The 21,508-nt window shown below is 38.8% G+C and overlaps 4 protein-coding genes across 5 annotated transcripts; 2 read left to right on the top strand and 2 right to left on the bottom strand.

Moving 5' to 3' along the window:
* Nucleotides 1-106: 106 nt before the first annotated feature.
* On the top strand, nucleotides 107-2,430 carry LOC137739523 (formiminotransferase cyclodeaminase-like protein). 2 transcript variants are annotated; one of them, XM_068479118.1, is made up of 4 exons: nucleotides 107-765; nucleotides 983-1,002; nucleotides 1,273-1,678; nucleotides 1,828-2,430. In XM_068479118.1, the coding sequence occupies exons 1-4, from the start codon at nucleotides 408-410 to the stop codon at nucleotides 2,352-2,354; spliced, it is 1,311 nt and encodes a 436-aa protein (XP_068335219.1). In that variant the 5' UTR covers nucleotides 107-407; the 3' UTR covers nucleotides 2,355-2,430. The 2 variants fall into 2 exon arrangements, with proteins under 2 accessions (XP_068335219.1, XP_068335217.1); XM_068479116.1 differs by lacking the exon at nucleotides 983-1,002 and having other exon boundaries at nucleotides 107-346; nucleotides 1,262-1,678.
* A 1,562-nt stretch (nucleotides 2,431-3,992) lies between these two features.
* LOC137739087 (formiminotransferase cyclodeaminase-like protein) lies at nucleotides 3,993-6,120 on the top strand. Its single transcript, XM_068478573.1, has 2 exons — nucleotides 3,993-5,367; nucleotides 5,511-6,120. Exons 1-2 carry the CDS (start codon nucleotides 4,983-4,985, stop codon nucleotides 5,996-5,998), a joined length of 873 nt encoding a protein of 290 aa, XP_068334674.1. The 5' UTR covers nucleotides 3,993-4,982; the 3' UTR covers nucleotides 5,999-6,120.
* On the bottom strand, nucleotides 6,006-9,805 carry LOC137739086 (beta-glucuronosyltransferase GlcAT14A-like). The gene is made up of 4 exons (XM_068478572.1): nucleotides 8,521-9,805; nucleotides 7,503-7,578; nucleotides 7,301-7,416; nucleotides 6,006-6,646 (listed from the first exon to the last, which is right to left on the bottom strand). The coding sequence occupies exons 1-4, from the start codon at nucleotides 9,119-9,121 to the stop codon at nucleotides 6,138-6,140; spliced, it is 1,302 nt and encodes a 433-aa protein (XP_068334673.1). The 5' UTR covers nucleotides 9,122-9,805; the 3' UTR covers nucleotides 6,006-6,137.
* Nucleotides 9,806-11,564: 1,759 nt separating this feature from the next.
* Nucleotides 11,565-14,444, bottom strand: LOC137740937 (calcium-dependent protein kinase 24-like). Its single transcript, XM_068480742.1, has 8 exons — nucleotides 13,839-14,444; nucleotides 13,602-13,725; nucleotides 13,378-13,521; nucleotides 13,071-13,223; nucleotides 12,805-12,920; nucleotides 12,536-12,703; nucleotides 12,195-12,428; nucleotides 11,565-11,959 (listed from the first exon to the last, which is right to left on the bottom strand). The coding sequence occupies exons 1-8, from the start codon at nucleotides 14,367-14,369 to the stop codon at nucleotides 11,816-11,818; spliced, it is 1,614 nt and encodes a 537-aa protein (XP_068336843.1). The 5' UTR covers nucleotides 14,370-14,444; the 3' UTR covers nucleotides 11,565-11,815.
* Nucleotides 14,445-21,508: the final 7,064 nt, after the last annotated feature.

Raw genomic sequence — 21,508 nt, 5'->3', positions numbered from 1 at the left:
TTTTGATCCAAAATTATGGGGATTGCCATACTTTGTTCCCACAAAAAATTGATTACTGAAAAATAATTTATGCAACAAAAAAAAAAAAATACAAAATATTATGACAGATAAAAAACCACGCCAATTATTTTTGTCAATAAAGAATCCCAAATTATTGAATGTAAATTGTAAGGTTACAATTTTACTGGAAGTCCCGATCACCTTGGATTCCAAATTGGGCGGCCCACCACCTTCCAAAACCCGATCCAAATTCACAACCCGCCACAACGCCACTACCGCCAAATCCATTCGTCCGCGTGCAGCTCTTTGCAGTGTCGACGGACGCTTCCGGGGCCAACACACAGAGGTAACTACTTTACCGTATAAAGTTTCTACCTTTATCTGTATTCCCTCCGAAATTGCCTCCCATGGCGGATGACATATTCGGCGAAGATTTTCTGAATTTGGAAGCGACCCACCAAAAGGAAGGTTTCGAGGAAGGCTACAGAGACGGCTTGGTCGCCGGAAAGGAGGAGGCGAAGCCGACGGGTGTCAAAACCGGGTTCGAGGTGGGCGAGGAGCTCGGGTTCTACAGGGGATGCGTGGATGTTTGGAACTCCGCGATCCGGGTCGACCCAACGCGGTTCACGCACCGGGTACAGAAGGCGGTAAGGCAGATGGAGGAGCTGGTTGAGAAGTACCCGATCATGGAACCGGAGGACGAGAGCGTCGGGGATGTGATGGAGGCTCTGAGGTTGAAGTTCAGGGCGGTTTGTGCTTCGTTGGGTGTGAAATTGGAGTATAAGGGGTACCCAAAAGGTGCTTCTGAGGCTACGGAGACGTCGTTTTGAGAGGGTTGTCGTCGTTTTGGTGGAATTAGGGTTAAAGGTGGAAACTTTGGTTATGGGGGAGTGTTAGTGTTCTTGATATGTATTGAAATTGCTTTTGGTTCTGGTGTGTGACTACTGACTAGTTTAGTCTAAATTAGAATACAATTGTACAGTTTTTTCGCCTTTTCGATTTGTTAGTCATTTTGTTTGTGGCAATGTTATGAATTCTGTTGTGTTCCACTTGTTGTGCAAGAAATCTTTGAAAATTTTATCAGCAGAGCATGGTTTATTTCGAATTTCGGTTTTGTTGAGATGCTTTTATCATCAGCCACTAGTAGCTAGGTGAACTTGTGGCTAAGGTTAGAGGAGATTGTGATCAGATGAGAACAATGGCCACATTGTTTTTTGGTGGTGTCTTTTTCGTTATCGTAATCTGTAGGGTTTTTCTGCAGTTGGTGATGAGCAGGAGGGAGAGAAAATGTTGAAGTCGATGCTTGGTTGCTGCAAGGTTTACATATCCGAAAGCAGAAACAGGGCAGCGCTGGAATCAATCGAACGGGCTGCTAAGCTTTTCTTGGAAGCACCGATTGTGAATAAGTTCGAAGATGAAACGTACAACAGAGTTGGTTACACACTTGTCTCTAAGTTGGCTCCAAAGCCGTCTGTCGATCCTTGTCCTTTGAAGATGGCAGTGCTTGCCATGGTCAAGGCTGCTTTCGAAACAATTGATCTCGAGTCACATTGTGGAAGTCATCCGCGGCTAGGAGTTGTGGATCATATATGCTTTCATCCCCTTCTCGGTGCTTCTTTGGAGCAAGTGGCTGGTGTTGCAAACTCTTTGGCTGCAGAAGTTGGCTCTAGTCTTCAAGGTTTGCTTTTATTCTCTTCTTTTCTTAAGGTTAATGCCCGTAAGTTGCTATATACAAATTATGTGATAATTTAGAAACAGTCGAATTTGAACAATATGCGACAGTTTACCTAATATATGAATTGCTAATATCTTAAATGTGGCCTGCAGTCCCTACTTTTCTCTATGGAGCTGCCCATGAAGAGGGAAGAACGCTTGATTCAATCAGAAGAGAGTTAGGTTACTTCAAGCCGAATTCTAGTGGAGAGCAATGGGTTGGGGGACCGAAATCAGATTACTTGGCGCTGAAGCCGGACAAGGGTCCCCCTCAAGTGACTCAAGGAAGGGGTGTCATTGTGATTGGAGCAACCCGGTGGGTTGATAACTATAATGTCCCGGTCATCTCTACTGATATTGCTGCTGTTCGTAGAATTGCAAAACGAGTGAGTGGCAGGGGAGGCGGACTTGCTTCGGTCCAAGCCATGGCACTTGCGCACGGTGAATCCATCATCGAAGTCGCTTGCAATTTGTTGGAACCAGAGAAGGTGGGAGGAGATAAGGTTCAACTTGAAGTTGAGAGGCTTGCAAGGGAAGAGGGTATGAGAGTTGGGAAAGGCTACTTCACTGATTTTTCTCAGGAAAGATTAATTGAAAGTTACTTGAAGTCGGATTTCAGTACAAACAAAATGTGTTTCTAGATTGTAAAAGCACTTTTAATGTGCACTAGGACACATATTACTCCTAATAAAAGTGCTTCTAGCATTTTTTTTTTTTTTTTTTTTTTTTGTTTTTGTCTAGAAGCACTCTTAAACAAGCTCCTAGTCACCGTCAATTACTTACATCCCGTGATGAGACTTATAACTTGTTTGGTTGAAGTTTCCCCATCCATCGTTGTCAACACAACATCCAAACTTTGGTTACTTAGTATTTATTTTTCAATTAACGTGAAACTTTGTCATTGTTCTTGGTGTGTGGATAGAATCTATGTATTTTATTTCTTATTCTTATATATATTTTTTTTACAATATAATTATGGAAGTTGTATTTGGTGCTTAATGATTTAGTACATCATCCGACAAAGCATGGGTATTATGCATATCCGTATATTTGATTCGGTTCACATATCCTTCATCTATTAGTACATGATAACATTCTGAATGGTAGTTGAAATTTTGTGAAAGAATTGTATCTTTATTTATATATATAAAGGAATCAACTAGTAATAGAGTCATGACAATCTACTATTTTAGAGGTCGTTTCAATTACGAACTTGAAATTCGGGACCAATTGTATGAAATGCAGAATTAAAATTCACTCCAACTACTGGGATACCCGCGATAGTTGAATTGTTGGTTTTATATAGTTTGGTTTCGATGCCATAAATTAAGTGGAAAAGGCTCGGCTTTTTATGGAACAGTCCAGAGATGATAGGTCATCAAGTCAAGTTTGGAGGAAGTTTTCTGTATCCCTACTTGTATTCAATTATATGTTTATTTTCCAAGTGAATAATCAAGTCATAAGAAAGAGAGACGTGCAATTCTATAGAATTAGTAATACTTAAAGAACAGAAATTTTGCTTTGAAATTGTTAAAAGCGCCCGATCTTCGAGTATTTACTACCGTATGAATTGCACACAACAAATTGATATACTAAAAATCTCTGATAAAAAGATTTATATGTAATCTAACGTAGAAAGTACTCTATATAGTCCGTTTTAGAGATTAACAGTGTACTAATTCACATATTCCCAACCACCAGGCTGTGGGGGTTAATAATTTGTAGGATAATGTTAATAGTTGCGCCGTGGGGGTTAGGTTTTCACGTTTACCTAACCCTAGGCTGTTTTAGCCCCACCTCCAAAACTGCTTTTGAGGACCTTTCAATTCAAGGAAACATAAAAAATAAAAATAAAAAGATACAAGGTACCTTATCAGAACCTTAATTCTGGAGTTGTTTCCAGAAAAATGCAGATTTAAACTTATTCCAAGTTAAATAGAAAAGCGTGCTATATCATCTCTATCTAACTTTCGAATCTCCCTTCCAGCGATTTAAAGATGACAAATTATAACAAAAAAAAATGCTTTTACATTCTGTAATTTTAGCGTGCTATATTTAGGAATGGAGGCTAAATATAAGAATATCTTTAGAGATAGCTTGAAAAAAGCAGCTTTTGTGCTAAGCTGCTTATAATCACATTCACTCATTTGGTTTGTTAATTTATTGGATATTGAGAATGGACTTGTCAAATTGTGGGGACATACGGGGATACGGATGCCGCGTCAATGCTGACTCGTCAACTTAGCTTTTATATAAAAGGACTTATCAGTCTATCAGATCTAAAGAAGCAGAAAATAATTTTCAGCTGCAAAGACTAAACACCGGAGAGAGAAGAAAATGGATTTCAGCCAAGGTTGCAAGGTAACAACTCCTTCTTCTTCTTCTTCTTGAGTGTAGATTCTTCGGCTTTCCCCGCCTTGCATGCATCGCCTCTTTCTGTATCTCTCGTTATAAGTCACGTGGTCACGTTACTTAATCACTGTGATCATGTAACGTGTTCTTTGACAAGAGATTTGTAAGTTTTTCTGGTTGTATGCAAGATTATCTCTAATTTCTCGCCGATTATATGTGTGATTTGTTAATCTGTAGGAACAAGAACCATACATCTAAAATCATTTATGTTGGCTTTATTTGTAATGATCTACAAACAAATTATATATCTTACAAAAGAAAACTTATGGCAGTTTCTTCAATACTACTACGAATGAAAGATTGAAATTGAAAATAGAAGATCTAAACAATTGTTAAAATCAAATTTAACGACTTAAACACTCATAACTATGAATAATGAGCAACATTGATGTCACACTCAAAACCATGAGCTGTTAATCAAAGCTTTCTGTGGGCTAATACCCGCTGGGAAGGAGAAACCAGGATCAACCAGAAGAAACTGTATTAAATTATTAATAATTAATAAACAATAATAGCCATACACTTGTCAGTATCCTAGTGGAAGTTCATGACATGATGTGATTCGCGTGAAGACGATCTTCTTACTTAATGTTTCTTAACTTTAAATTATCAAGTGATTAAGACCATTTTAATTTCTAGATAATGTTTCGATATATTACTTGACATAAAAGTCCACTGCATTATGCAGACGTAACTCGAATAACATGTCCGTTTCTTTGCATTTGAGTTCGAATTTCTTTTCGATAAGTTGGAGTAGTTTCAAACATTGTTTTACGTACGTTTTCATTTTGTCTCACTAAAACTCGTGAACGAGATGTTATTGACACTAGGACAAGAAGAAAACCATAGACCAGTCCATGCTACTCTGCTGCAAGCTTTTCATATCCGAATCACGAAACCTCGCTGCCCTCAACGCCATTGAGCATGCCGCTAGGCTCGACCCGGAGTCAGTCATAGTTAACAAATTTGAAGACCGAGCATACAATAGGGCCCGGTACACGATTGTGTCATATGTCGTGCATGATAGCACAGGAAGTGCCATATACAGCCCCTTGCAGCAAACTGTCATGGCCATGACTGAGGCAGCCTTTGGAGCCATCAACCTTGAGCAGCACTCCGGCGCTCACCCTCGGTTGGGGGTTGTCGATGACATTGTCTTCCACCCGTTGGCTCGGGCATCTCTGGATGAAGCTGCTTGGCTTGCGAAGGCAGTGGCCCTGGATATTGGTAATAGATTCCAAGGTTAGTCCTAAGGTTTTGAACACCATTTTTATGCTGAGTTCGAATCTTTCTGCCCGTAATTTAGATTAATTTAGCGTAGATTATAGCACAAAAAAAAAAATTTAAAAACATAAAAAAGCTAATATTTTTAACTTGTACTGCAGTTCCAGTGTATTTGTATGATGCAGCACACCCTACAGGCAAGGCCCTAGACACGATCAGGCGTGAGCTGGGCTACTACAGGCCCAATTTTATGCCAGACGTTCTCCAAGAAAAGCCCGACGAAGGCCCAACTAGCGTATCTCCAGCAAGAGGCATCACAATGATCGGGGCACGTCAGTGGGTTGCCTTGTACAACATTCCCATAATGTCAACGGATGTCGCGGCCACTAAACGGATTGCACGGATGGTGAGTGCCCGAGGGGGCGGACTCCCAACCGTGCAAACACTAGGATTGCAAGGTGAGGACTGGACGGAGATAGCTTGCATGCTCTTAGATCCCAACCAAGTCGGAGCAGACCGCGTCCAGAACTACGTCGAGATGCTTGCGGCACAAGAAGGGTTGGATGTGGAGATGGGGTACTTCACTGATTACTCACCAGATATGATTATTGAAAAATACATGAAACTAATTTCATCTGCAGAACAATGATGGCAAGTGGATATTGTGAACTTGGATCTTCTATTTATATTTCTAAGGGAAATTCAATGTCTTTTTACATCAGCGCTTGTACATCTATGGATGCATTAATCTACATTTCGGTTTTTTTCCAACTCTTACCTCTGCTCTGTCATGTACATTGCTTTTTTTGAAAATCTTCGGACAACAGAGTATGAAGCAGCACTTGGAACCTCTCCGAACCAGGACCTGGCTTAAACACTGAATCGTTACCACGCACGGAGCATGGGTCAGCCCCGCCTTCAGGGCTGCCTATGCACCACCCCCCAGGTGCAAACCGGTTTGTGCGACCTAGAAGCTCTTTATCAATTTTGTCCAACACTGGGTCATCCTTTGCAAACTTTCGAGCAAAGGGAGCATTGCTCTTCACCATTTTGTCAAAGTCCTTCATTGACAAAGAGATGGGATGCTGCTTAGGAGGGCTGTCCCAAGCAATGTAGTGGAGATCGTGACTTATCGCAGTGTGGCGATATTCCTCTTTGTCGCAAATAATAGTATGAAAATAACCTTCCGGAGAAGAAACAAAATTTGTGTAGTACATAAGCATTGTACGTGGGAGATTATCCCATCCCCATATACAATACTCGAGAAATGATCGCGTTAGCATTACCCACGCAGAACCTGCACACAAAGAAAATTGCAAAATGAGAGAAACTATTTATTTAAACAGAGATTGATTGCTAATTGCAACATGAAGATTGAAGTCATAAAGAATATTTCTAATCAGCAAAGCAAATCACATCTTGCAGAAGAAACGGAATTTGACATGGAAAATTTTCATCTTTGTTCTATTTCCCCCCTTTGTCGGGGCTGAAGGAGGCGGAAAGTTTTGGTGGAACATTCGACAGAAATATATAGTCTTAGCTGATCCTTTTAGATTGGCTTTGTAGTTGAAATATGTATATTAGTTTGATTTGCATGTGATTCTTTTCACAGCAAATTAGACTAGAATCACCTTCACTCCGGGTTACTGTCCAATCCAATCTATGATCTATCAGTGTGGATCTGGTGTAACTTTAGCCCCAAGTATAATGATTAAAACTCCCTTGGCCGGATTTAAACGAGCGGGGAAAATAAGCATTTCCATTCTAACACTAATAAGTTTGGAAATATGTTTATGATATGTAATGTTATATAAATATTCAAAAAAACTTCATATAAGTGAAAAATGGGCTGACAGTTATCCAGGGTGCTCTATACAGTGTGCATATATAAAAGGTGCTCTCTCTCTCTCTCTCTCTTTCTCTATATGTATGTATATATAATTCTAAATACCTGTGAACAACTTGAATGATGTAGGAAGTGATCGGCGCTGAGTAGTCAATGCAAGATCAGATTTTTTTGATAAGTACAGGCCTGGATCAATTATGATAGGTTTTGCTCTTTGGTTCCTGCAAAAGAAGGCATTATAGCATAACCATGATTACGTAATGGTTAACTGCAAAAATGAAATACTCTCTTGCTAGGCTATACTTACAGTTTCCATCCAGCGAGCTGCATATGTTCTATAAAGTTGATGTTTCTGGAAATATTGGAGAAAGCATGAAGCAAATCTGCACCATTAGGAAACCGATCAAGTAACATAGAGTAGACTGTATCACAGGCACAAAGCTAAATAACAAATGTTCTGGGTGCAGCTTAATTAAACAGCACCATGAGATTGCAGTGGTAAACCAACAGGACGGAGCAGTTTTCACTCCTAGGACCAGAAAAACTCCCATAAATGAAAGGTAGCATAGATAGGCATCAGAACTGAATGTCCCAAACTAATATCTTCGAAAAAATATGGTACACCGTACACATTTGATAACTGCCTTAAAGGACTCTAGAACATAGGATCTTAAAGGACTATTTCATAGACGAACAGTCAATGAGGACAGACTTCATCAGGTATTCGAAGAAAAATGTCAATTCATGGGGTACCAATGGAGCATTGTGTATTAGCAGGCAAAACTTAGTTATATACATAGGGTTCATTAGCAAGCAATAATTATTATCAACAACTGCGACATGGTAAGAGATACAGAATATATTGAATCAGCAGCAAGCCACTCACTCTGCTACCACACTAAGAGGGTTGAAAATTTTGTCTTTCGAAATTCCCAACCCATCAATCTCAACAATAAACTCACTATAACCCATTACCAAATACAAAATCCAGCTTTCCCTTCTGAGAAAGTCCGTCATAATTAAAAGTAATGCACCTACACAAATCCACACTACGACAATTATTATTGCTTCACAATTCAGGCGAAAAAGCAAAGTTCTTAAAATGAAGAATGTGGCCAGCAACGTATTACCAGGCCATATAGAAGAAAAGAAACTCAAACACAAGCAATGGAATTGCTATCCAAACCATTACTCAATGCACAAAATATGTATCAAATACCTCTAACTATCGAGGCAGGAAACATTATGCAATCATACTACAACATCGATCACGATTCATGATCAACAAAAGTAACAACGAGCAAAGAGAAAAGTCTGATACTAACCATCTTGTGTCATGAGAGGATAATCTGATGCACTGAGGTTTATAAACCAGTCCCACTCTGAGCTCTCCTTTAATAGAATGGAAATGGCTTGCAGAGTACAAGCAATCATCGTAGGGCCCTTATAAGTCACCAAATTAGATTGAGACATAACACGCACATTCTCCACTTCACGAAAAGTAAGATCAGCCTTCACTAAACTTGCCAATTCCAACCTTTCACGAGGCGGAGCCTCAAGATCCAAATGCAGGATATATTGATTTCTTGGATGATACACCGCGCTTAAAGTCCTCATCATCCTATGACTATCACCCTTTGTACCCGATATAAGATACGCTAAACTAGGTGCCCCACTTTTGGAACCCCCATTGGTGTCCAATGATCTTTTCAAATCAGATTCAACGAAATACCCAGTTGAGTCATCTGATTTCGAGAAGGGAATAATGTCGAATGACAACTTCTCTCCAACGTGTGGAGCGGTAAAGATCCCGGAAATGACAGAGAAAAAGAGGGTAATGAATATGATAAAGCTAGCAATGAATGGAATAGCCCAAATCCGATCACCAATCACCCTTCCTGAGTGATGATTTACATACTTCCTCATACTCGTTTACGGGTTCCTATCCAACAAAATTTCGGCTAAGAACCCTAAAACTCTATCAGCTCACAAACCCAGAAAGGTTTATCAAATTCAAAGCAAAACCGACATATTCTGAAGATTCTAGAGCTAAAGAGGAGCAAAGAGGTTCGGTTACCGAACCCAAAAACGCCACTTTAATGAGCAAATGAATAACATCTAAGCTGGGGGTTAACAATTTTCAGCAATAAAAACATGGGTTCCGATCAAAATTGCATAAATTACGGAACTTTTTGGCATTGAGGAGCTACGATGGCCAAAAGGGCATGTGAAAAAATGTATACTTCTTATATTCAGAGAGAAAATAGATGCTTACAGTGATACGTTGGCACCGAGGAGTAACGTCAAAACGAATTTAAATCCATGGGAGTTAGTTCAGACTTCCATGAATGGAAAACGTCTCCTTCGCTTAACTAACCCAGATCTAACTTACCCGAAATTGAAGACAAAACCAAAGTTCTAAGCATAGAAGCTTCAAGCAATGAAGTTTGGCAGAGAGAGAAAGTGAGAGATAGAGAGAGAGGGAAATGCTTACTCAGGTAGAGAGGTCCCACAAAAGATTCAGAAACAAGAGAAAGCTTGGGACTGAGAAATCAAAAGGCTCAAGTGATGAATTTTGGCAGCTTTCTGATAAAATTAGGGTAGAGAGAGAGAGAGAGGGGAAATAATGGGTGATTAAGTATGAATACTTTGCTTTAACTGTGGGCAAAAGCAGAGTTTAATTAATCAAAATTGATAACTGTTTATAGTAAATTAGTATATTGACTATAGGAAAATGAATGTACAAGCTACAAGTGATGACACCAGAGATGTACCCCTACCTCCATTACTTTAAAAGAAACTAATGAAAATAATTTGAAAATTTTGAGTTTTAATGATAAGGAAAAAAATAAAGGATAAAGTAAATAGTACAAAAATTGATTTTTTAGTATAAAAATATAATTTTTCGTTAAATTGAACAGTACGTGAACTTTTTATTAAAACTTCCTTACTTTAATTCCTATTGAAAAACGTTATACATTATTGTAATTATTGTTCACGTAGTTTTTTATTTTGAGGAATTATGACATTATACCTTTACAAACGGGATTGATGAGTTCAAATCTTCTGCATTTATTTTATATGTGGTATTTCTGTGATTTTTATTATTTATTGATCCGTGTTAAGTTTATGAACACGAAAATTAAGAAGAATTAAATTTATATACATGTATAAATGAATAATAGGTGTCAAAAAAAATCACATTCAAAATAAGAGCGGAAAATTTAAATAATAATTATAATAATAAAGTGCAAATGATTTGAGCTCCGTGCGAATAAGCTATGACCCCATACTTAATTGAAATGAAAGGTTAGGTGAGATTTTGAGGAAAAGGATCTGGTCGGATTTTTTTTCTGGAGATCTTAGGGATTTATTGATTACGATCGTTCATTGTATATCGTACGGTCAGTTTTTGTTAGATACTATTTATATATTTAATTTTAAATTTTAAAATAATTTTTAACCGCACGATGTACGATAATCAATATCGATCACAAAATCCTTAAGATACCCAAAAAAAGAATCTGGCAAAAATCCTTTTACATATTACCATAGATCACCGCCGGATCCTTTACCAGATTACTATAGATCACCTTAACTATATGAAGCCGGATCCTTTTCCAGATTTTGACTATAGATCACCTTAACTATATGAAATGATTATGTCGTAAATAAAATCTATATATTGTAAGGTGTGACTCACATATATGATACATCTTGTAGTGAGGATCCTTGATATCCACAACCAAAAATAAAAAATTGAAGTCTCTATTTTTGTTCTGGTTATACATTAATATTTACATTTTGCTTCGTAATTAAAGAATGCTTCTAATAAAATGATTATTCAAAAATATCAAATTTCAAATGTCTTTCAATTAGAAATAAAAATACCACTTGGTATACGGAAATTGTGATTATTAATTTAATTAAAACCCCTCATCGAAAAATAAGAGAACATATATATACTTTGCATATATGCTTAAAGATATTACTATTCGTAGTAACTTTGTAACTAAGCATAACCTAGTAACTTCAACTTGTAACTAAGTAGGTCATGAACATAATTTGTGGTCTTAGTTGGTTCAATTTGGGTGAAGTCAAGTCACACAAAGCACTCTCGTAAACCCTCAAAACTTTTGTTGCTTCACCCCGCACCCGCAGGGGTGAAAACCCATCACTGTCTTGGTCGTACCATAATAAAAAAAGTGTGTCATTAATTGTTTAAGAGGAAATGAAACAGAGGATACAGTAAAGGAAAGATTTGATAAGGTATTTCAACTTCTGTGAAAGTATATATGTTTGGATTGGCGAAGAAAATGAAACAAAAGATACAATAAAGAAAAGATTTGATAAAGTATTTCAACTCCCATGAAAGTATATATGTTTGGAACAACGGAGAAAATTAAGCTCGGCATTTAGACTACAAAAGCTCATTATTTCACTAATACCTACATTCCCAAAAGTCATCTGCCACTTCCTTTGTATGAAAGGATTTCACTGTACACAAGTTAAACAATGATCAAGTTTTTCAAAACACTAACAGTCGACAATCAATTTTGTTCAGTCATAACTTTTTGGGAGGACGAAGATGCATGATTCAAAAGCAGCTCTGATTCCTCGTTAGTTCGCTTGTAACGATTCGTCTTTCAGCAACTTACGGCTAAGTACATTTAGCAATGCTTTTGAATATTGACGAGAAGCCATTTTCCAGTCCATGCCAGTTTTCATCATTGCTTTAAACTCTTCAAAACCTATTCGCCCATCCTATTAAAACACACATCAAAATCGTTAAAATGTGTAAGTCTGCAAGTACACTACTACGGTACCAACTTAACTCTTCATTTTCTGGACATCGTTCGTACTTAATCTTAAACTCTAAACTTGTGTTAGTAATATCAAAAAGCAGAAAACTTAAGTTGGTACCAATAGTATAAATCAGAAAGCATATTAAGTTGGTAGATTTGTAAGAATTCAAATGGTATACTTGAAAATTAATTACCTTGTCCAAGTCAACATCGAATATGATGTCTTGGATAACCTGCTCGTTATCTGGACCAAGTTTGTCATCCAGCAATGCTTCTCTCAACTCATCGAACTCAATATATCCGCTGTTATTCTTGTCGAAATAGCCAAAAGCTTGATGGAGAAATTCATCGCTGTCTATCTTTTTTAAGTGAACAGACACCGTAACGAATTCATCGCAGCTCAGTGTGCCATTTCCATCAGCATCCGCCTTTTAAATATGTACAGAGGGATTGTTAGATATGGTAGAATGTGAAAATGAAAAGAGATTTTAAAAAAATTAAAAAAACAAAAAGGCGTCGAGCAAAATAAACTCACAGCATCCAACAACATCTGCACATCAGGATCAGCGACATTGTGTCCGATCTTCACAAGACCATCTCGAAGTTCTTCAAAAGTCAAGGTTCCATTGTTGTCAATGTCCATCATTTCGAATATCTGTCTGATTCCATCTATTTGATCCTCTGGCAAGTTATCCGCCACCACCTGAAGTTATGAATAATTCAACAGTTAACAAGGCTTGTGAAAGCATCAAAGAACCACCTTTAACAATTAGTGAAAGAACAGAGATTTGGGAAATTGCATACTCTAAGAACTTTCTTCTTGAACTTATTCATTAACGAGAACTGCTTGATCCTTAATGTGACGTTTTCTCCCAGAGGAACATTAGGAACTTGATTCGCGTTTCGTATCCACGGATGATCTTCATATAAAATGATAGGGAATGGTTAGTACAATTTTTATGTACTCCACTTCAGAACAACTACTGCATTTTCAAAGACATGCTAAGTGAAAGAAACACAGCCGTTGTATACGATATTTTTTGCTCAAGCATCTGTAAAAATATACGTACCTAGGACTTCTTCAACTTTGAGCCTGTTGCAAGGATTTGGATCAAGCATGCTCCTCACTACTTCTTTTGCTTCCTCCGAAACGTTTTTCCATGTCTCCCTCTCAAAATCTATTGTACCCCGAACAATAGCCTGTGCAATTCCTTCCTCGGTTTCTGGACTAGGTATAAACCAAACATTAGAAAGCATTCTGGGAAACAATATCTTCACTCATTTTTTGCAAAGCATATGCACTGAAGTTAACCAGATTCTTGAGAATTGAAGAAAAAAATTAAATTCAACCACAACCCAAATTGAAAACGAATTTACCTGCCCAAAATGGAGGCACTCCACAAAGTAGGATGTATAGGATAACCCCTGCGCTCCAAACATCAACTTCTGGCCCATAATTACGCCGTAGCACCTCCGGAGCCATGTAATATGGACTTCCAACAATTTCGTTGAATCTCTGACCTACCAAAATATTGGCAAGATTCGAAATCAACAACATTCGAAAAAGCAATCAGAAAGAGAGGTCATGTTTTGGAAGATACCTGGTTCGAAAAATATAGAGAGGCCAAAATCAATTGCCTTCAATTCTGCATTTTCACTACTATCTGCAAAAAGGAAATTCTCTGGTTTCAGGTCCCTATGTATCACTCCATGCTTGTGGCATACCTGCAAAAAAAATTTTAAAAATTATAAAAAATAATCAATTAGATGAAGCACCCCGACAACTTCAAGAGAACGGAACTCAAAGATATATATATATATTATATATATATCGATACCTGGCAAATCTCAAGTATTGTCCTGGTAACAGTGGCGGCAGCGCGCTCCGTGTAATGCCCTTTTGCCACAATCCTATCAAAGAGCTCGCCGCCTTCGCAAAGCTCCATGACAAGATAAACTGCCTCCCTATCCTCATAAGCCTCCTTGAAGCAGACAATATTCGGATGCTTAGGCAAACGGCGCATGATCTCAGCCTCCCTCCTCACATCCTCGACATCAATCTCCGTCTTCAGCTTGCTCTTTGATATGGTCTTGCACGCAAAAGCCTCCCCCGTCTCCCTGTGGACGCATCTGTAGGTGATTCCAAACTCCCCTCGCCCTAATTCATTGCCAAACTGGTACTTGCCGAAGATGTCATTACCGGCAGTCTTGTCCAGCACCCATATAATAGTGCTGTGGTGGGGAACCGGCGCAACGAACGACCTGCGCGGTGACGAATCGTGTACACTGCTTTGAGGTAAAGGTTTGATGATGTCTCTTCGTCTGTGGTGGAAACCTGCTTTCGCAGGTGTGCATACGCAGCTTCCCATGGGAATGAGGAAGGGGTAATTTGGTCAATTAAATCTGCAATATCGATCCCATGGGAAGAGAGAGAGGGAGAGAGAGGCAGAATGCTAGAAAGAGAGAGAGATTGAAGAGGGACACTAATTTTGGGAAATGTATGCGTCTGGGAATAGTTTTGAAAAACAGTTGGTTTTGGTTTTAAGGCGTCCCGCCATTTTCTTAGGGTTGTTTTGTTACTGTTACACTTGACGGCACAGCTTTACTGTCGTTAGGTATATCCCCGTCGTCAATCTGTGTCATTTGGTAGCCCTGCGAACTAACGCCGTCAACCGAAGTCAAGTGTGGTCGTTGCTTGGTATTTTGTTAATCAAAATTATTAATTTGCATAAATTAAGAAAATATAGTGTCATAACCATCAATCACTAGCTTTCTTAATTTAGATGGCATGAACACGTATAATAACAAACAGGTTGAGTTAAATAACATTATAGGGGCAGATCGTTCTATTTTCAAATTGCGAATTATCAAATCAACAGTTAAACGGTGCCGTTTGATTCTATTCAAGCTTAAAATGAACAATATATCCTCTAATTTTAGTGTGTACAAATAAGAAACTGATCGAACACGAAAGATTATCAATATTATATGCTTACTTGCAATATTTGTTATTTCTATCACACTTGTAATATTGGTATTTCTCTCACACTCCTTGGCTGCCTTTCCAAAACTCTCATGTTCCACCATATTCTCAGAATTGTAGGTTTGGCCACACAGGTCGTGTGAGGGTGAGTATTAAACTTTTCAATACCAACTAGCGTTTCATATGGGCGATGCTTCAAGTTCGAATCTCTGCCTCCATCAATAAAATAAAAGTGTGTACTAGACTTTTCGATGCCTTGTGAAGTTGTGGTTCTTGTGTTTAGACCATCTGACTCGATCAATTAATAAACTTGCCGGCTTGAAGTTGACATACAATTAGTCCGTTAGGCTTCATGTTAGTTCTCTTGAAAATTTGACTTATTTGGCATGCTGGTCTCAATTTGTTTGAATGTTTCTGCTTAAGAGCTGCATTTTGGCTTAGTTACATAAATTACATTAGGTTTTTTTGTCAAATAAATTACATTAGGTGATTCACGTTTCATTTTCTTTTAGTTTTAGTTTGTTTCCGGTCGTTGGTGGTTCCGTCTAGTCTCAACCTTATGTGACCTAAATGTGACAGTGATCAAATAGAATGAAAAATAGCTACCAAGAGAATAGCAAATCACTAAACTCCCGAAAAAATTTAATTCCGGTCGTTGGTGGTTGCCTCGAGTCTTCACCTTGTGTAATCTAACGAGTTACAAAGTGAGCATAAGATGAGATGGAACGAATCGCGACGGCAAGCGGAGAGGGTGGAGAAGCATCCTACGTGTTGGGTGCAGCCTCCGATTCGTACAATCAAAGTCAATTGTGTTGGTGCTTGGGTTAAAGAAACTGGGAAGGGAGGATATAGTTGGGTTGCCTGTGATTTTGCAGGAATCTTTAAAGGGGCAGGTGGCTTGGGAAACATCCTCTGCGGGTCCAATTTGATGGCAGATGCCGAAGCAATACGGGATGTTATGATGGCTTGCGTGGAGCGAAATATTTTAATTTTGTGCAATTGGAACCGAACTTCAAAAGCCTTATGGAAGTGCTTAATGGTGTTATTGGAGGTATTATCTTTCATATACAATGTATTCAACAACAACTGAGCTCAGTAGAGTTTATTTTTGCTCCTATAGTATGTAATAGGGCCGCACATCTAGTGACTTCTTTTGTTTCTTGAACGGATGGTATCCACATTTGGGATTGTGTTGAACCATAATGGTTTTTTAATACTCTAATTTCCGATGTGAACGTTTCTATTCGGATTTAATATCATTTCAATTTTGACAAAAAAAAAAAAAAAATTGCGCATTCAATATAGACGACATTAACAAAAAAAATATATGCATTGACAATTTGGTAGCAGAACAGCATCTCAACCAATTGGTAAGAACAATGGCAATTCGAGGGCAATGGCAATAAAATTGTCCTTTTACTCTAGTCAGTACTTGCTTGTGTGCAAGTCCATCAGTTTAAAAAAAGAAAGAGCAAGAACAATTATTAGTCACAAACATATTTTTTTTTTATAATATTTTCTTCGTCTTGTCACCACATATCCTTGTCGTCCTAGATTTCATCGTCAATATAAGGCGCCCCATTTCGCCTTAGAGTTCAATTTTTAATTTTTAAAGTCCTCGTCATCCTATGACTATCACCCTTTGTACACAATATAAGGCGCCCCATTTTGGAATCCCCTTTGGTGTCCAATGATCTTTCCAAATCATACTCAACAAAATATCTAATTGAGTTATCTGATTTCCAGACGGGAATAATATCGAATGGGGAAGATCCATACAACTTTTTAAAAAAAAATGGAACTGAATTTCCATCACCGAAAAGTTTACAACATCCCCATTCATTTACAAGTACAAGACACAAATCGTGGACAAGAATGGGTGTACATCCTGAGTCCTAATCATCAAATGTATATGAACCAGTTTTTCTCGTGCAGTCCCCCCACTTGTCTCTAGACTTCTGTACATCTCTTGAATCTCCTATGCTTTAAACTTGTAACCAAATCTAAATCCTTCAACGTCATAAAGATGAGCATCAACATTAATTTCAACATCAAAATGATTAGCATCAACCCCAGCAATCAAAGAAATCTCCCCAGTCCTGACCCCAAACCAACAGCCTTTGCGCCAAGCAAGACCACCCTTGTCCATTTCCTTTCTCTATTCTGCCCTCAAGTAGGTAACAACAGCCTTTGCGCCAAGCAAGACCACCCTTGTCCATTTCCTTTCTCTATTCTACCCTCAAGTAGGTAAAGTAGGCATGCGAAGGTTGCTGGTTTGGGGGTAAGGTACGGTACTAAAGGTCCTCAAACTTTCAGGCGGTTTTTCTTTTGAGCAGCTGTTCACCGTTAGATCTTGCCAATACAGCCCCTATAGTTTTCGTTACCGAGATATCATTTTTCTTTCATTGTTCCCAAGGATTTTTTGGGTAATCCGCTCCCATGCTGCAAACAGTCAAATCTAAACTAAACCTTGTTGCTCTTCTTTCTTTCCTCACGAGCATGAAGCACACCAGCAGCGTGCATTGCGTGATTCTACTGTGTTTTTTGCACTTGACTGGTTGGACAATTGACCAAAAGATAACTTCGATTAGCCTGGCCAGCAAGCGAGCAGTGTGCTTATCTTGTGTGACAACATTACAGAGCGAGTGGCTCTTCTAGGTGGGCAGTTGTGTGACAACACTCCAGAGAAAACGACACTTTCGTGTAACATGCTATGGTCTCAACACCCTTATGAGGTAGTGATGAGTTTCATGCGCTCTAAGCCTGGCCAGCGCAAGGTTAGGAAGATTGGCCGCAATCTGAGCGGTATCACCCACCCTACCCTACCACCTATAAGTGGTCGTCCGTCCTACAGCCTCCTAAAAAGAACTACAGTGATCTTGAATAGGAATCCTACAGCGATAGATAGAATCCCCATAAAAATACGACTACATCGAGCACTAGTGATTTCATATCCGATCAAAATTTTGGCTAATTGATCAAAATGGGTAGCTCCAGTAGACCTATAGGCCCAACCACCACACTATACATAAAGACATGAACCCCCCTAGTTACCGTACTTGTGACTCTCACCGCATACGGCTCGCACAAAGACTCCTAAATCCATCCCGAGCCTTTTCTTCCACTTCTCCTATCCAATCCTCGATCAAACTTGCATTCCCCAGGCACTATGAAATAAGGGTCTTTCCTTCACCTATTGTATGTATCGGTTTGGTTTCATCCAGAACCAAGGAGGCATTCCAGTGGGAGCGTGAGTGTAGGAAAGCCAACCATTACATGAGCAAAAAGACTACGACTACAAGCCAAGCTAGAAGCGACTCGCTTCTATTCTCGTTAGGATTGAATATAAATGGGGAATCTATATATCATAGTAGTTTGCCAAACTCTCTAACTAACATACGATATCATGTTAAGACATAATGATTTATATGTTAGATGGAAGAGAAATTGTGATTTTTATGGGGTTTTGTTATGTAGCCCTGAGTCTAGGAATTTCATGCTTGTCAGGTTCTAATAAATGATTGATTGAGGAATGTTATGCCTCTTGGCTTAAACGGACTGTGATATATGTCAATTGTAGTGAAGGGCAAACTACGAATGGCTTGATCCCTGTTGAGGGTACGTAGGCAGTCTAGCGAGGAGGTTAGATGCAGCCATAATGTGTATGAAAAATCACTACGCAATTCAAGGCTTGAGTGTGCTTGGTATATATCCCGGAGGCGGGGTATGTTAGAATTACAGATTTTTGGTGACGTCACTTGTCGATCTTGGACGTTGTCGGGATCAGGGTATGACATAGTATGCTATTGAATAACTGTTTTATTATTACATATATCAACTTGGTCCACTCATGTTTGTTTTGCGCCCCTTCAGGAAATAGGAACGAGGCATACGATCTGAGCTACGAGGCATTCCCCTACCAGTAACATCATGCTATCTTCTCTGCTTTTGACATCACTTGTAATAGCACTTTCTGTTACACCTTCCACTTGTATTCTGAATTAGATGTATGCTCTGAACATGTCATGCATTATCACTATGTTTTCATCGTTGACAGTTGAATGTTATTATATTATTTTAGTAGTTTGTATTTGATTATTACATTGCGTATTTATGTAGTTATGCGTGAAATTTATATGCATGTTTCACATGTTCTTGGCATATGCATTCATTAAATGGCTTGCATCACCCTCGGGTGTCGGCCAGCATGTGACCATCCAGCTGTCCTCAAAACATTAGGATCAGGGCGTGTCAGTACCAAACGAAAGAAGTCACTATCAAACGAAAGTGTTTTTTATTCCCAAATCATGATGGGCCATACTTCTGCTTTTCTACATTTTCTACGATCACGGATAACAGTTTTCTAAAAAAGTTTTTTTTTTTTTTATTTATTTATTTTTTTTAACACATTTGATGTTCCAAATTTTTTATTAAGTTTTTTACTTTTTTTTTTTTTAAAGCACCTCAATCCCAAACCAGCCCATAATATGGTGGTTGGTGGTTAAACTTTTTAGTGATCTTAAGAAGGAGTATAAAAATCGACCGACACACATCATGTGATCAAGAAAAAATTATCTAAAATTTTAGCCACCTAGCATCACCCTTACACGAATCAGTGTTAACCATATATTGAAAATAAAAAGTTTAGTGGAACTCATGGAAATTTTAGAATCCAAGGCCAAAATTTAGAGGAATGAGATTCCCTACGATTTGATGGTAACTGAATTTTGCGTTATTGGGGAAATCAGAATGGAGTTTATTCTCCGAGTAATGCTAGAGAGACCAAATTTCCAAACCAAATTTTGCGAATCAAATGATGTGGATGTTGATGATTGGATTATTATTTGGTTTGTAAAGTAGGTTTAAAATTTTAGTCTCCCTAATATTATTTTTTCTTCTTCGACCCTCGTTTATTTTCTAAATAGTGTACATATAAAAGCCAAGGAGGCGATGACCCGATGCTCAATCAATCGTTCTAAATTGCACGACAGCTTCGGATACAAGACCTAAATCTCGATCGTCCATATTGGTCCGTTATACTAACATATTAGCAATGCATATGATGTCATATGTCACTCTTCGTGCGTATACTTTGCTTGTAAATGTTGGTCGGAAGTCTCACTGTGATTGACAAGGTCAGAAGACTTATGTGAATATCTGCCCCTTTCAGTCTACACATGTGAAGGGTTTGATAAAGTTTTTCATGTTAAGTGGAAAAGAGATTTAGAGATTGTCCTAGGCCTCTTAAATTATCAGAGCTGAACAGAGAGTTATTTTCAAAAGATAGACTTACTAAGTGCACACTTACAAGGCCTATGGAAACAAAAAGGAAAGTTGTAGTACTCAGCGAGACGAAGAGATTGATACCTCGCACGCCGGCCAACTCGCTGTGGTTTGGCCGGAAATTGCCTCGAAAGGGGCGGTGCTCGCCGGAAAACTGGGAAATGTCTCCGAGGTGGTTTCTTCGTGATTTGACGTCCACAACACAACCACGGGTTTAGAAAAGAGCAATAGGTGTGGGCATGGGTGTGTGTGTGTGTGTTTCACGGGGAAGAAGAAGAAAGAAATGGGGGAGTTTTGAACGAAAGGAGAATGTGCAGACAAAACAAAACAAAAGAAAGGAAAAGAAGAAAAAAGAAAAAGAAGAAAGAAGAAAAAGAAGAAAGAAGAAAGGAGGGACACGGCAGGGGGGGACAAAACAGGGGGTGGGCCCCTTGGGCTCACCAATTAAGGTTCAAAAACAATTTTAAAAAGGAAGGTATCCCCCAAACTTAGTGAAAATACAAACATACCCATTTTCTTCCGTAAATCCCGGGACGGGTTGTTACAATACGGCTGGCACAAAGACTCCTAAATCCATCCCGAGCCTTTTCTTCCACTTCTCCTATCCAATCCTCGATCAAACTTGCATTCCCCAGGCACTATGAAATAAGGGTCTTTCCTTCACCTATTGAATGTATCGGTTTGGTTTCGTCCAGAACCAAGGAGGCATTCCAGTGGGCGCGTGAGTGTAGGAAAGCCAACCATTACTTGAGCAAAAAGACTACGACTACAAGCCAAGCCGGAAGCAACTCGCTTCTATTCTCGTTGGGATTGAATATAAATGGGGAATCTATATATCGTAGTAGTTCGCCAACCTCTCTAACTAACATACGATATCATGTTGAGACATAATGATTTATATGTTAGATGGATGAGAAATCGTGATTTTTATGGGGGGTTTGTTATGTAGCCCTGAGTCTAGGAATTTCATGCTTGTCAGGTTCTAATAAATGATTGATTGAGGAATGTTATGCCTTTTGGCTTAAACGGACTGTGATATATGTCAATTGTAGTGAAGGGCAAACTATGAATGGCTTGATCCCTGTTGAGGGTACGTAGGCAGTCTAGCGATGAGGTTAGATGCAGCCATAATGTGTATGAAAAATCACTACGCGATTCAAGGCTTAAGTGTGCTTGGTATATATCCCGGAGGCGGGGTATGTTAGAATTACAGATTTTTGGTGACGTCACTTGTCGATCTTC

This window comes from Pyrus communis, chromosome 7 (genome assembly GCF_963583255.1).
Source record: "Pyrus communis chromosome 7, drPyrComm1.1, whole genome shotgun sequence".
NCBI lineage: Eukaryota > Viridiplantae > Streptophyta > Magnoliopsida > Rosales > Rosaceae > Pyrus > Pyrus communis.
The sequence above is the reverse complement of the archived record's forward strand: the minus strand, read 5'-3'. Positions and strand labels throughout refer to the sequence as shown.

Excerpts from the sequence above, each read along its gene's own strand:
- LOC137739523 (XM_068479118.1), top strand. The coding sequence starts at position 408 with ATGGCGGATGACATATTCGGCGAAGATTTTCTGAATTTGGAAGCGACC. Across the intron at positions 766-982 it reads GGCGGTTTGTGCTTCGTTGG|TTTTTTCGCCTTTTCGATTT; the intron begins GTGTGAAATTGG and ends ACAATTGTACAG. Across the intron at positions 1,679-1,827 it reads AGTTGGCTCTAGTCTTCAAG|TCCCTACTTTTCTCTATGGA; the intron begins GTTTGCTTTTAT and ends TGTGGCCTGCAG.
- LOC137739087 (XM_068478573.1), top strand. The coding sequence starts at position 4,983 with ATGCTACTCTGCTGCAAGCTTTTCATATCCGAATCACGAAACCTCGCT. Across the intron at positions 5,368-5,510 it reads TATTGGTAATAGATTCCAAG|TTCCAGTGTATTTGTATGAT; the intron begins GTTAGTCCTAAG and ends CTTGTACTGCAG.
- LOC137739086 (XM_068478572.1), bottom strand. The coding sequence starts at position 9,121 with ATGAGGAAGTATGTAAATCATCACTCAGGAAGGGTGATTGGTGATCGG. Across the intron at positions 7,417-7,502 it reads CAGCTCGCTGGATGGAAACT|GAACCAAAGAGCAAAACCTA; the intron begins GTAAGTATAGCC and ends CTTCTTTTGCAG. Across the intron at positions 6,647-7,300 it reads ATCATTCAAGTTGTTCACAG|GTTCTGCGTGGGTAATGCTA; the intron begins GTATTTAGAATT and ends CTTTGTGTGCAG.
- LOC137740937 (XM_068480742.1), bottom strand. The coding sequence starts at position 14,369 with ATGGGAAGCTGCGTATGCACACCTGCGAAAGCAGGTTTCCACCACAGA. Across the intron at positions 13,726-13,838 it reads CAATACTTGAGATTTGCCAG|GTATGCCACAAGCATGGAGT; the intron begins GTATCGATATAT and ends TTTTTTTTGCAG. Across the intron at positions 13,522-13,601 it reads CTCTATATTTTTCGAACCAG|GTCAGAGATTCAACGAAATT; the intron begins GTATCTTCCAAA and ends ATATTTTGGTAG.